At 42.8% G+C, this 12,655-nt stretch overlaps 1 protein-coding gene across 6 annotated transcripts in view; it reads left to right on the top strand.

Annotated features, from left to right (window-relative positions):
* The window catches only part of CHD2 (chromodomain helicase DNA binding protein 2), a 50,846-nt gene that overhangs the window by 9,600 nt on the left and 28,591 nt on the right, over positions 1–12,655 (top strand). For 2 of the 6 annotated variants that reach the window (XM_042472573.1, XM_042472572.1), the window contains exons 2-6: positions 3,698–3,917; positions 5,731–5,817; positions 6,520–6,585; positions 11,336–11,397; positions 11,592–11,717. In XM_042472573.1, the coding sequence (XP_042328507.1) occupies positions 3,698–3,917; positions 5,731–5,817; positions 6,520–6,585; positions 11,336–11,397; positions 11,592–11,717 (561 nt within the window). Of the gene's footprint in view, positions 1–3,697; positions 3,918–5,730; positions 5,818–6,519; positions 6,586–8,125; positions 8,223–11,335; positions 11,398–11,591; positions 11,718–12,655 lie in introns of those variants that run through there. The other 4 variants (XM_042472576.1, XM_042472575.1, XM_042472578.1 and 1 more) reach the window with 3 other exon arrangements.

The raw sequence follows: 12,655 nt of genomic DNA, 5'->3' as shown, positions 1-12,655 counted from the left end.
CCATATCTCCACTGTGACTCGAAGCAGCTTTATTTTGGCTGTCTGTAACAGGCCAATGATTATTATTTTCACTGAGATGGTTTCCTGCCCCCAGGCTTACAATCCAGTGCATTTGGCACTAGCAGTAGCTTCTGAACACTTTTCAAGGGCAGCCCCATTTGGAGTGTCTTGCAGTAGTCTAAACAGGAGATAAGGTGCAATAAATCTACTTTCTGTTGGAAGGCATTCGGTTGGCGCACTGACCAAAGTTGGGCAAAGACACTCCTGTTCACAGATATGGCCCTCCAAGAACAATGCTAGGTCCAAGAGGACCCCAACATTGTGAGCAACATCTTTTAAAGGGGGTGCAACCACATCTAGGACAGTCTTAGGCTAGCTAACAGAACTTCTGTCTTGTCTGGACTGAGCCCCAATCTATTCATTCCTATCCAACCTCTTTTGGTGCATCCAGGCAATTTTGGCATTGGTTTGTGCAAGAGAGGTAGGCATACAAGCAAGGCTTCCCTGTATGTGTGTGTTATTTTTCCTTTTGCTTTTTTACTTGGAGTGTGTATGTCTGGGGGAAAAAAATCCTGTGTACCTAATTTTCTTTTTCTTTTGTTCTGCCTAAATACCCAGATTGTGTCTGATCTTGGAAGATAAACAGGGTCAACCCCAGTTAGTACTGGAATGGGAGACTGGCAACGAATACCAGGTGCCTTAGGTTATATTTCATGGGAATGAACTACCGAAACCACCTCTGAGTATTCCTTGTCTATGAAAACCCTATGAAAATTCATGGCGTCTGCCTAAGTCAAAGGCACACATATTAGGAACATCTGGGAGGACGGCTGCAGAAGGAGAAGGCTTTTGCTTTTGTTAAAAGCACAGCTTCCCCTGTTGCGTTTTGGAGAGGTAACAGCAAATAATTTTCCAGCCTGGAGAGGCTTTGAGCTTTACTCTTTTTAAGGACGAACCGAGAAGCCAGTATTTATGAAATTGGTCAGAGGTGCCCTTTAATCACAGCTGGGCAGGAAAACCGTTCAGATCTGGCTTTAATCCCATTCTCCATTCCTTCCACTCGCCATCCACATCCCAGGCGACCCATTCCTTTGAGTGACTATAACAGGGTTAAATTCAAGCAAGATGCTCACAGGATGTTATGAAACATGGAAAGCCTGGTGGAATGACCGAATGCTGTGGTTTTTCAGCTAACTCAAGGACAGAAACTCAGATATAACCGAAAGCTGAAGTGCATTCTGTCTGATTCAGAGGTTGGCTGGTCAGCTTGCAATGACTAATTTGAAGCCAAAAGAGTTATTTAGTAAAATCCAGAGACCATGAGGCTTCATTCCAAACCTCAGGAACCAGCAACGATCCATATCAGGGTTGAAAATCCTGTGCTCTTCAAGATGTTGTTTGACTGCAGGTCCCATCAGTCCTAACCAGCATAGTCAATGGCGATGAATGCTTGGGAGCTGGAGACCAGCAACATTTGGAGTTTTGCCTGATTCTTCCCTCTGATAGAAATGCAGTAGAGATCCCGGTTCACAATCATCCCAGGCCTTGAGGTTTCTGTACCAAAACTTGGTGATGCAATTAAACATTGCACATTTAGTACATACTGCAGTTGTAGTATGTTAGTACATTATGCATTTAGTACATACTCACAATATTTTTTTCCCCGTTTGGAAATTAAAACAGACATTCTAGCTAAAGGAACTGTTCCCAGATTTTTTGTTGACTTAAATTTAGCCGCAATTGAATGCAGGCAAATACATTTCAAGCGTGGATTTATTTCCAGAATAGATGGTGGATGATGCTGTGTTTGTGCAAGGAGACTCTATTGTGATGTATTTTACATCTTGATAATTACGTCTTGATAATTTGACTCCCTACCTTCATTTATTTAATTTCACTTCTAAGCATTTGGTTCTTGGAAAGGGAAAAACAGAGCGATCCATAAGATGGTGGAAAGCAGAAAGGAAGAATATTTTTAAAATGGCTTCTGGTCATCTGCATTTGCAGCTGTTCTTCCTTCAACTATCTCCCTGCTGCCCTCTGCCTGTATCCTGAGAACATGCTATTGCAAAAGTGCATATTGCTGCATGTTATATACATCAGTGCTGTCCAGCTTTTGTGCCAGGTTTTGCTACATTTGGCGCAGCACAAAGTTCTGTATTTAGCCTTGCATCACTGTACGGAAACGGAGAAATATTTACTCATCCCTGTCCTCCTCCTGCTCCGGTTTAAGTAATTAGTTTAAACCCAAACAGATGGTTTCTAAACAGAGCTATCCTGAAAAATGTTAATCTTGCTGCTTTGGCTGCTCAAAGCAAATACAACCGTGCCGATAAATGGGTAAACAGCCTTTCATTTGGAATTTTATGGCATAGAAAGCAAAGTGTTGTGTAGCAAAGACATGGGTGGTTGGATTTTTCCCCTTTAGCTATCAGGGTGAATTGGATTTTGTCAAAGCAGATTGAAATCACTAGGAACAAAATGGTTTGTTTAAACATGGCATTGATTTCAATTACAGTTTTCACATTGGCATGTCCTGTATGTTTCTCGATGCAACAATTCATACTGGTTGGTTAATTTAACCCCTAAAGTACCTTGATTTTACAAACACCTAGAGCTCTATACATTTCTCAGCTTCGGAGACGGTGATACAGCATTTCCTTGTATTATATATAGCTTTGTGTTTGCTTCTGTTCATATGAACACAAAACATGTCCTGGAGATACAGGTTATTCTCAAGGTTTGAGACCAGAAGTGTTTTGGATTTTGAAGTTTATTTCAGATTTTGGAATATTTGTATCTCCATAATGAGATATCTTGGAGATGGGATCCAAGACTAAACATGAAATATATTTATGTTCCATGTACGCATAGCCTGAAGGTAATTTTATACCCAATGTGTGTGTATAACAAACTTTGGGTAGACTGAACCATCGGAAAGCAAAGGTGTCACTATTTCTGCCGCCGATGTGGACAGTTGTGGATTTTGGAGTATTTTGGATTTCTGAATTCTGGATAAAGGAGACTCAACCTTTAATGCTTGTAAGCTCTAATATGCTATTCCCATAGTGGTCAAATGAAAACTTCTGAAAACTAAATGTCCGGACACAAATCAACTAAGCTTAACCTCTAAAATACTTGGTTCTACAAGTAGACAGAGCATATGCACCAATATTCTCCAAGATCTAGCAGCCATCATGACTCATAGCCATTGACTGGCCATAAAGACAACCAAAGTTAATTCAAATTGCGGTTGCCTAAGCAGCTTTCTCTGCCTAAAATGAGGTATGGATGTGACCTAGGAGTTTAGGTGGACTGAATTGTATTCAGTGAGTATCAAGATTAGAGAAGCCAGTGTGGTGTGGTGGTTTAAGCACTGGACCATGACTCTGGAGACCAAGGTTCTGTCAAGCCCCTGGGTGAGCTTGGGCAAGTCGCATGCTCTCGGCCTCAGAGGAAGGCAATGGCAATCTTCCTCTGAACAAATCTGGCCAAGAAAACCCCATGATAGGTTTACCTTTGGTTTGCTATATGTCAGAAACAACTTGAAGGCATGCAACAGCAGCAACAACAACAACAACACATGAGAGATTAGGCTGGGGTTATTCAGTCAGCTTCTGGCACAAAATAGCCAGCACTGTGTTTAAACAATCAAAACACGTGAATGCTTACAATGTTCTTGCTTCGTTCTCTGTAGCCACTCGGCTTCTGAGGAGGCCTCGGGTTCCGATTCGGCAAGCCCCTCCGACAGCGAACAAGGCAGCGACCATGGAAGCGAATCCAACAGCAGCTTGGAAAGCTCGGAAAGCCAGTCGGAATCCGAAAGCGAGTCGACCGGTTCAAAATCGCAGCAGACGCCTCCGGAAACCAAAGAGAAACCAGCCTCCAAGAAAGAAAGGATAGCCGATGTCAAAAAAGTATGTAACTCCCCTTGTTCTAAGGGCTGCTGCCACATTACAGAATTAATGCAGTTTGGTACTGCTTTAACTGTCAGGGCTCTATCATGTGGAAATCCTGGGAACTGTAGTTTCTGGCAGCACCAGAAGGCTAAACATCTCTCAAAACTATAAACCTCAGAATTCTGTACCATTGAGCCATGGCAGTTAAAGCAGTGTCAATCTGCATTAATTCTGCAGCGTAGATGCAGCCCTAGTTTCACATTCCTTCTCCTACTTTCCCTCTCTGTCCTCAGCTTACATCAAAATACTTCCTTGGTGAAAAATGTCAGTCGATGAAGCAAGTGGAGTACTTGAAGGACAGACCTACGGGTTTCATTGAAATTAGTTCCTTTCTTCCATGACTTCTGTGTCAATGGATCTGAACCTGGATTTGTTGCTGCTGTTTCTGTTGTTGTTCTTGTTGTTGTGTGTCTTCATGTTGTTTCTGACTTTTAAAGAGAGCCAGCATGGTATGGTGGTTTGAGTGTTGGACTACAACTCTGGAGACCAGAGTTTGAATCCTTGCTCAGCCATGAAACCTATTGGGCGACCTTGGTCAAGTCACACTCTCTCAGCCTCAGGGGAAGGCAACGGCAAACCCTCTCTGAACAACTCTTGCCAAGAAAACTCTATAATAAGGTTGCCTTAGGATCTGACTTGAAGGCACACAACAACAACAAAGCCAAAGTTTTCAGCAGGTTTTCTTGGCAAGAGTTGTTTGGAGGAGATTTGGCATTGCCTTCCTCTAAGACTAAGGCCTTGTCTGCACTGATAAATATACCTTATGGGTTTCCAAGAATATCCTGGCCCCGGAGCTGCCTGAACCTCCCCATATTACCTCACCCAATTACAACACAGTGAGATGGCTGTTTGAATGCATATCCCAATGTGCCATCCAGCATGTCTGCCACTGCGGTGCGTCACTTCTCTCTCATTGCCCAGCAATGGTTCCTCATTCTGACCTTAGAGCGAATGATGCATGGCAGTGATACCATTGCCAAGTGGCACAGCAGGATGCATTTTAAACAGCCACCAGCATTGGAACAGATAGCTCTGGTTCTTCTGGGAAGGTCTAGAGCAAACAGTAAGTTTCTAAAGTACAGTTCACCCTCCATATGCTGCACGGATTTTTATCCATGGATTCAAACATCCATGACTTGAAAATATTTTTTAAAAGTACAAATTCCCAATAGCAAACCTCGATTTTGCCATTTTATATAAGGGACACCATTTCACTATGCCATTGTATATAATGGGACTTGAGCATCCCCTGATTTTGGGTCCTGGAACCAAACCCCAGTGGATACCAAGGGCCCACTGTATACTTTTAAGAGGGTTATGCCCCAGTTCTGGTACTAAATGGGCCAGACATTGTCCAGTCCATTTGGACCCGATTCGGGTTTTGGGGTGTGGGTTGTTAGGTATCCCTGCCAAGAAGACAAGGGAAGGCTGTTTTATTTGCCCATACAGATATGTTTAAGATAAAGTGTGACTTCTTCTGGGTCTCTCAATGGGTTTCCATGGCTTTCTGAGGATTTCAGTCCTGGTTTCCCAGAGTATTGATCCAAAGCTCCAAATGTTGCACCATGCTGGCTGTGTGGACTAGGATGACCCGGGTTCAAAACAGTTCTTAACCATAAAGATTACTGGGGAAATTTTGACCAGCCACTCTCTCATAGTGAAACTACCTTGCAGGGTTCTTGTGACGTTAAAATAGGGAAGCTGTCCCTAGACGGCCCTAAATTCTTGGATGAAGGACGGAGTACAAATACAAATCTGGTTTATTTTGCAGATGTGGGAAGAATATCCAGATGTTTATGGGGTGAGGAGGTCAAACCGAAGCAGGCAGGAGCCCTCCCGCTTTAATATAAATGAAGAGGTAAGGGGGTGGGGAAGGCAAAGGGGGGCAGAGGCAATCATGGCAGAGGACAGACAATGATGCTGTGCCATTCTGATCTGCATTGCCTTGTAAACCTGGAGATATCAGTGGCACCAGTGGTGGCGAGGCACCGTTTTTGCAGCGGTCGAGGCACCGTTCCTGCAATCTGACCTGAGCATGAATCAATACATTGGTTGGTCAAAGTGGGCAATTGTACAAACATGATGCAATTCTGGAGCCATTTGCAATAAAACGTAGGGAAATAGTTGGTTGCAAGAACAGCCCTGCTGGGAACTCCAGGGCCAGCATGGAGAGGCATTCTTGTGCATGTTAAAAGTTTGTGTCGGTGTGGTGTTTTTAGTTTCATTAATGTATATATTTTTTTCTTCTTCCTTTCTGTCTGGAAACAGTTGTCTCTTGAATTCGCTGCATGACCTCAGTTTAGATGTTTAGATTTGTCATTAGTTCTCCAAGGCATTTCTCTTCTTGTCTCCCATCCTTCCATCAAGTCATTTTTAAAGGCAGAGTGGCAACTGAACTCACCACTTTTTCTTTGCTGTATTTTTTTGTGAGTGGCTTCATTTTTGTTTCTCTTTTAACTTTATCGGTTCATATTCCTTGCTCTCTTTCCATCACATAATTCCCACTCTGCCAATTTCGAAGAAGGATATAAGCATTGGTTTTCCCTTCTGTTTTTTACAGATGGAGAAAATGAGGCCCAGGAAAGTTCAGAATCAGACTGAAAATGTCAAAGTTGGAAGTCCAAAGGTAGGCACCTAAATTTATATTCAAGCACCTAAAAAGATAAGCGGCACCCGCTCCTCCTTGCAGGAGTCCTCTCCAAATGGGTCCATTTATGCTTGGGTGCCTATATATGGATTTAGGTGCCTAGCGTCAGGCACCCATACTTGAACATTTTGCTTCAAAATTTAGAGTGTTTATGACCCTTGGCTGTCCAAGAAGCTCTTCTGTACGATGGTTTTGTTTTGCTCCATGGTACAAGTGGACAATACTCTTGACATAAGACATAACCAGGGTTTGTTGGTATCCTGGTTATGGTCATATATTCACTGTCAGGAAAAAAAAAAACAACATTCAAGGTGGAGTCCTTTTCTTTCTTTTTCTACCATAAAGAGTTCACCAAAGAAGGCAAAATAATACTTTGTTCTTGTTGCTGTGTGCCTTCAAGTCAGTTCTGACTTATGGCAACCCTAAGGCGACCGTATCGTGGAGTTTTCTTGGCAAGATTTGTTCAGAGTGGGTTCGCCATTGCCATCTTCTGAGGCTGAGAGATTGTGACTTGGCCATGGTCACCCAGTGGGTTTCTATGGCCAAGCTGGGATTCAAATCCTTGTCTCCAGAATCATTGTCCAGTGCTCAAACCCTTACACCACACTGCAGTGTTAAATAACATTTTAGCTTGCGTTAATAGAACCATGTCTAGGGACACCATGGTCCTACTGGTCTATGTCAAGGGACTACGTAGTCACTGCTGGTCAGGCATCCTCTGTATTTCTGTGTTCAGCTCTGGACACCTCATTTTAAGGATATAGACAAATTTGAGCAGGTTCAGAGAAGGGCAACAGGCATGGTAAAAGCAATGGGGAGGGAAACCTATAAGGAGAGGTTGAAGGAGCTAGATATGTTCTGCTTAGTGAAGAGAAGACGGAGGGGTGGCATGATCACACTCTTTAAATACCCCAAGGGCTGTCTCTTCTGCCCTTGAGGGTAGGACCCCTAATGACCTTAAGTTACAGAAAGTTTAAACCATTAGAAGGAACTTCTTGACAGAGTGGTTCTGGAATGGAACCCATTGCATAGAAAGATGGTGGGATCTCTTTCTCTGGGGGACATCTTCAAGAAGAGGCTGGGAATGCTCTAGTTGGTGGTACTGCATTAAATGTAGGCTTAGACCCAGTGGCCTCTATGATACAGTAACTGGTTGTGCAGCGTCACCAAACCACAAACCCTTGGATATTCCACAGGATGGAACAATGGCAATTGAAATACTAGTGCTATAATTGTGTAGTGTGAATGGACCCTAACTGGACACATTTACTTCCCTGAATGTCCCCTTTGTGCTGTTGTTGTGTGCCTCCAAGTCGTTTTTGGCTTACGGCAACCCTAAGGCAAACCTCTCATGGGGAATTCTTGGCAAGGATTATTCAGTGGAGGTTTGCCATTGCCTTCCCCTGTAAAGGGTTTGCAGTCCACAGGTGTCGCACTCACCGAAGAGTGGCCCAAAGGGTCACATCGCACAGGTACGAGCGCACCAATGACGCCGGCTTTTGTTTTCCTTTTTTGCAAGTACTGCATATACCAGATTCCCTGGCATACCTCTTTCTCTAATGATGGCCCAGCATGCACTGTCACACCCAAACCAGATCTCCGCTCTAGGGACTCAGGTAAGTCCTATCCTTTTTTGTTTTACAATATTATGTGGTTTTGCGAAAGGTTGGGCCGGTTTCCCCTTAATAACCTCTTTCAAATTGGTTATATTACCTACTGCAGATGCAATTTTGTGTTTCCTTTTTAAAAAAATACTTAAAGAATAAACTTGGCTATACCACACAATATTGTAAAAACCAAAAAGGAATACTTGTTTCACTTCTGAAAAGGAAGCAAAGTCCGGAAAGGAGTTCGGAGACCTAGCGGTGTTATTCTGGAATATCAGTATGCGAAGGGATTTTGTAGCACCTTTGAGACGAACTGAGCAAAAGAGATTGCAGCCTAAGCTTTTGTAGACTTGGTTTACTTGCTCAGATGCAGGAAAATGGAAGTAGACCAAGTCTACAAAAGCTTAGGCTACAACCTCTTTTACTCAGTCTCAAAGGTGCTAAAGATACCTTTGCATACTAAGGTTTGGAAGAGTGACATTTTTAGGACAACCGCGCACAAGCTGGGGGATTCTGGGAGCTGTTGTCCAAATATGTAGCATTTCCAAACCCATCCCAAGATGGTAAAAACCCACCCCAACAAAGCAAAGTTTTACAAAGGTCTTGCTAACTGATGCAGAATTCCAGTGAATGGATACTGCTATTGGTATTTCAGATAAATAGCATTTTAGGGCAGATCTGGGAGTTCTCTCTTTATATTTTTAATATAGACTCCACCGAATTTTGTAGCTTAATGGAGGAATTTCTCTGGGTGAATATTTCAGCTTATACAAAAAACAGTATCTTCCTGGGTCATAATAGATATGAGTGAGAGCCTGGGAAAATCACTGGCTATATAGGCTGGTGAATTCTTGTATTACAGTGAGCCCTTGGTATGCCTTGGAGTTTGGTTCCAGAATGGTATCCCCGATGGATACCAAAATCCGTGGCATATTAAAATGGTGTCCTTTATATGAAATGGCAAACAGCAAGGTTTGCTTTCAGTATTTTTAAAAAAATTGAAGCTGTGGATAGTTGAATCTGCGGATGCAGAATCTGTGGATACAAAGGGCTGAATGTACAAAATGGAAACAAAACCAAATGTCATGGAACCACAGGTCCCCAAAGGGCAGGACTCTGCTGTCTCCTCTTATTTTCCTTCCTGATAAGTTCATTGAGTCCAAAACTTGAGTTTGCAGAAATTGAGGTAAGCTGAGGACAAAGGGGAAAGGTGGGAGGAAGAGTGAGAAACCGGGACATTTTAAGAGCAGCTGAAAAAGTGGGATGGCAAAGGATTAAATGGGACTGTCCCTGTCAAATCAGAACAATTGGAGGATATATGGGGTATGGCTGGATTTGGTTGAAAAGCCATACTTCAAAAAGCAAACATATGGGGAAAACAAAAGTCTGTAAGGAGGTGGTTGTCATGTGTCCCTTATTATAAAGGATGTCCCTTTTTTGAGGGCCTGAAAGCTTGTCCCTTTTAGGGATAGTAGGTATGCTTTATTGTAAGGAATGTGCCATGTTTGAGAGTTGGAAAGCCTTTCCTTCTATAGGAAAACAAGATGCTTTTGAAAATTTCATTACTTTTGGGTCCTTGATAAAGATAGAATTGTGTGCATCATGTAATTTGTGAATGTGGACAATCTGATCGTTGGACAGAGAAACGCGTGGCTAGGTTAAATGAAATTAATACTTGTATGTTATGTTTAGGTAAGACACAAACTTGTTCTACTTCTGTTTGTCAGCCCTGCATGCCATAGATTTTGACTGTTCCTCATTGCAAGACCAGTACCTGGCAATGAAGGAATTGGAAAGCTGAGTTTGGAAACATTATTGGCTTTTCTGTCAGATTTTGGCATTGCAGTCCAAAAATACTACTTTTTGAAGTTCTGCCTGACAGAGAGAGAGGTTGCCTTAAACCTTTGAATTCAGCAAGGCCTTTTTCATTCGACCTCTCTGCCCCAAATGTGAATTTCTGCCCTTGTCTTCACTCCTGCATCCAGTTTATCTTCTTTCTTTCTTATGACTCTTGCAACCCAGATCATTGCTCCAAACAAATCTGAACATTTCCCCGGAACGGGGGCATGGTGGTCTCTGACGAACTAAACTGCTTTGAGGGTTGAATAGGGAGATTTCACCCTTCATTTTTTTTACCTAACGTTCTATGGCCTGCTGAAAAATGTTGCCACTGTTTGACAACCTAGATTGTTTGTTTGTGTGTTTGTGTATATGTGTATGCACGCATGCATACCTTCAAGTCGCCTATCAACTTGTGGTGTACCTATAAATATCATAGGTTTCCTTAGGCAAGGAATAGTCAGAGGTGGTTTTGCCAGTTCACTTACGATGACTTGGTCAGAATGATTTCTTGGTGAGATTTAGTCAGAGGACATTTGCTTTCAGCTTAATGGTATATCCCTGGCCCTAGGTCACCCACTGGGTTTCCATGTTTGAGTGGGGATTTGAATCCTGGTCCCTTGGGACCTTTGTTCGACACTCAGGACATTGTACCCTATTGCTCTCAAGGTGCCTTGTGTCTGGGTTTTGGGGGGAAATGGGATACAAATACAAATATCTATAGCGATAGTAATAATTGTTGCTACTACTCTGCTACTACTGCTACTATTACGAATTCCTCCTGCTTCTACCTGTTGGTGAAAACTTGGATGCCAGCAGAATTAAAGGATATTGGCTATTACTCAGTTTTGCCAACTTTGCCTAATGAAGAAGCCATTGAAGGTTCGGAAGCTTGCAACATGTATAACCTTTGTTTGCATTTGGTTGGTCCAGTAAAGGTATCACTGTTTTGTGGATTTTGGATATTATTGTACTTTGCTAAACGGCCAACACTTCTACTCCTGGATCAGTTTTTACTAGGTAAAACTCTTTAGTGCATTGTTGCTAATTGTGGACTGTCTCTTAAAAAATCCTTCTGAGTTGAGAGTAATGGTGGTGCCAACCAAAGGATAATTTTCTGCCTAGTGATGGGATGACAAGTATTGTCTTATTGTTTTGTGTCTGTATGGCATAGTGTTGCTTTTCCGGTGTTAAGTGTGAAATGAAATTGCACCCAACTGTGTGTCCAAGGGCATTGAATGGGATGATTTGCCACTTTCTCTTCTTCTCTCTTTTCATTTCAGGGAAATAGTGAATCTGAGGGCGAGAGTCCCAAAAGAAGAGGCCAGAAGCAAATGAAAAAAATGTAAGCTTTCAGGATTATGCCTCTTTGTTTCCAAAGAAGATTCGGGTTATTAATGAAAGGTTTTTTTTTAATTGCACCTCTTGGTTGGCCCAATAAAGTTATTGAGGGAGACTCAACTTGTAATAATAATAATTAATAAGAAGGAAGAGGAGGAGGAGACGCATTCAATTTGGCTTTTCTGTTTACATCTCTAGAGATAAATGGAAGAGGGACGGCTCCAGTGATGATGCTGAAGATGAAGATCGCCAGGAACAAGGGACTAGCGCAGAGAGCGAACCTGAGCAGAAGAAGGTCAGAGCCAGGAGACCTGTCCTAAGAAGGTGAGATGGAACTGGAGCTGCTCTCTGCCAAAAACTCGCCGACTCTCCTGGGCCTTCTTGGGGCCTTGCTCCTGGGCTTTTGAAGTGCATCTGGACTCAGAGATACTCAGCACTGTAAACTTTGGTAGATGTTTTGCTGGCTAAATTCCCATATGCTGTTCAGGAGCCCAAGAGGAACATCAGATACTGTAACTCATTGCTATTCCAAGTGGTTCTTGTTGGAGTGATGCAAGCCTCTGTTTTCGGGGGGGGGGGGGGGGGGGGGGGGCAGAATGGATCCCCTGCGAAAATGGAGGGCCAACTGTATTTTGCAACTGTAGCTTTTCTAACATGATTTCTGTTCATGATTTCTGTTCAGGATTGGGCTGTGAGTATGTTGAACATTGAGAAAAATAATAATGGCCAGTCCCTCACACCAGATAGCTTGAGAAGCACTAGGCTCTTTTTAATCCTATGAGATTATCTCTTCCCCAAAAGCGTAGTGTGGTTAAAGGTTGGATGCAGCCCAACTTCATAAATGGCTTCAACACACAGTTTGTTTGGAGTATAATCTCCCTCTTCTACCTCCGGTAAATGAAAGAGCTTGGAGAAAGTAGTTTCTTGGACACTGTTGTTGTTTTGTGCCTTCAGGTCATTTGCAATTTATGGCAAACCTAAGGGGATCATATCTTGGGGTTTTCTTGGCAAGATTTGTTTTTCAGAGGTGGTTTGCCATTGCCTTCCCCTGAGTCTGGGAGCATGGCCAAGCTGGGAATCGAACCCTGGTCCCCAGAGTTGTAGTCCAACACTCAAACCACTAGACCACACTGTCTCTATGGAGCACATCTTGTTAAATCCTTCAGCCAGCATGGCCGATAATTGAGTGGTTCTGTATAGTCCAAAGAAAGTGAATTTGCCACGTTCTTTTCTATCCTGCTCTGCAAGTTTCTTCCCACAAG

This window comes from Sceloporus undulatus, chromosome 6 (assembly GCF_019175285.1).
Source record: "Sceloporus undulatus isolate JIND9_A2432 ecotype Alabama chromosome 6, SceUnd_v1.1, whole genome shotgun sequence".
Taxonomy (NCBI): Eukaryota; Metazoa; Chordata; class Lepidosauria; order Squamata; family Phrynosomatidae; genus Sceloporus; species Sceloporus undulatus.
The sequence above is the reverse complement of the archived record's forward strand: the minus strand, read 5'-3'. Positions and strand labels throughout refer to the sequence as shown.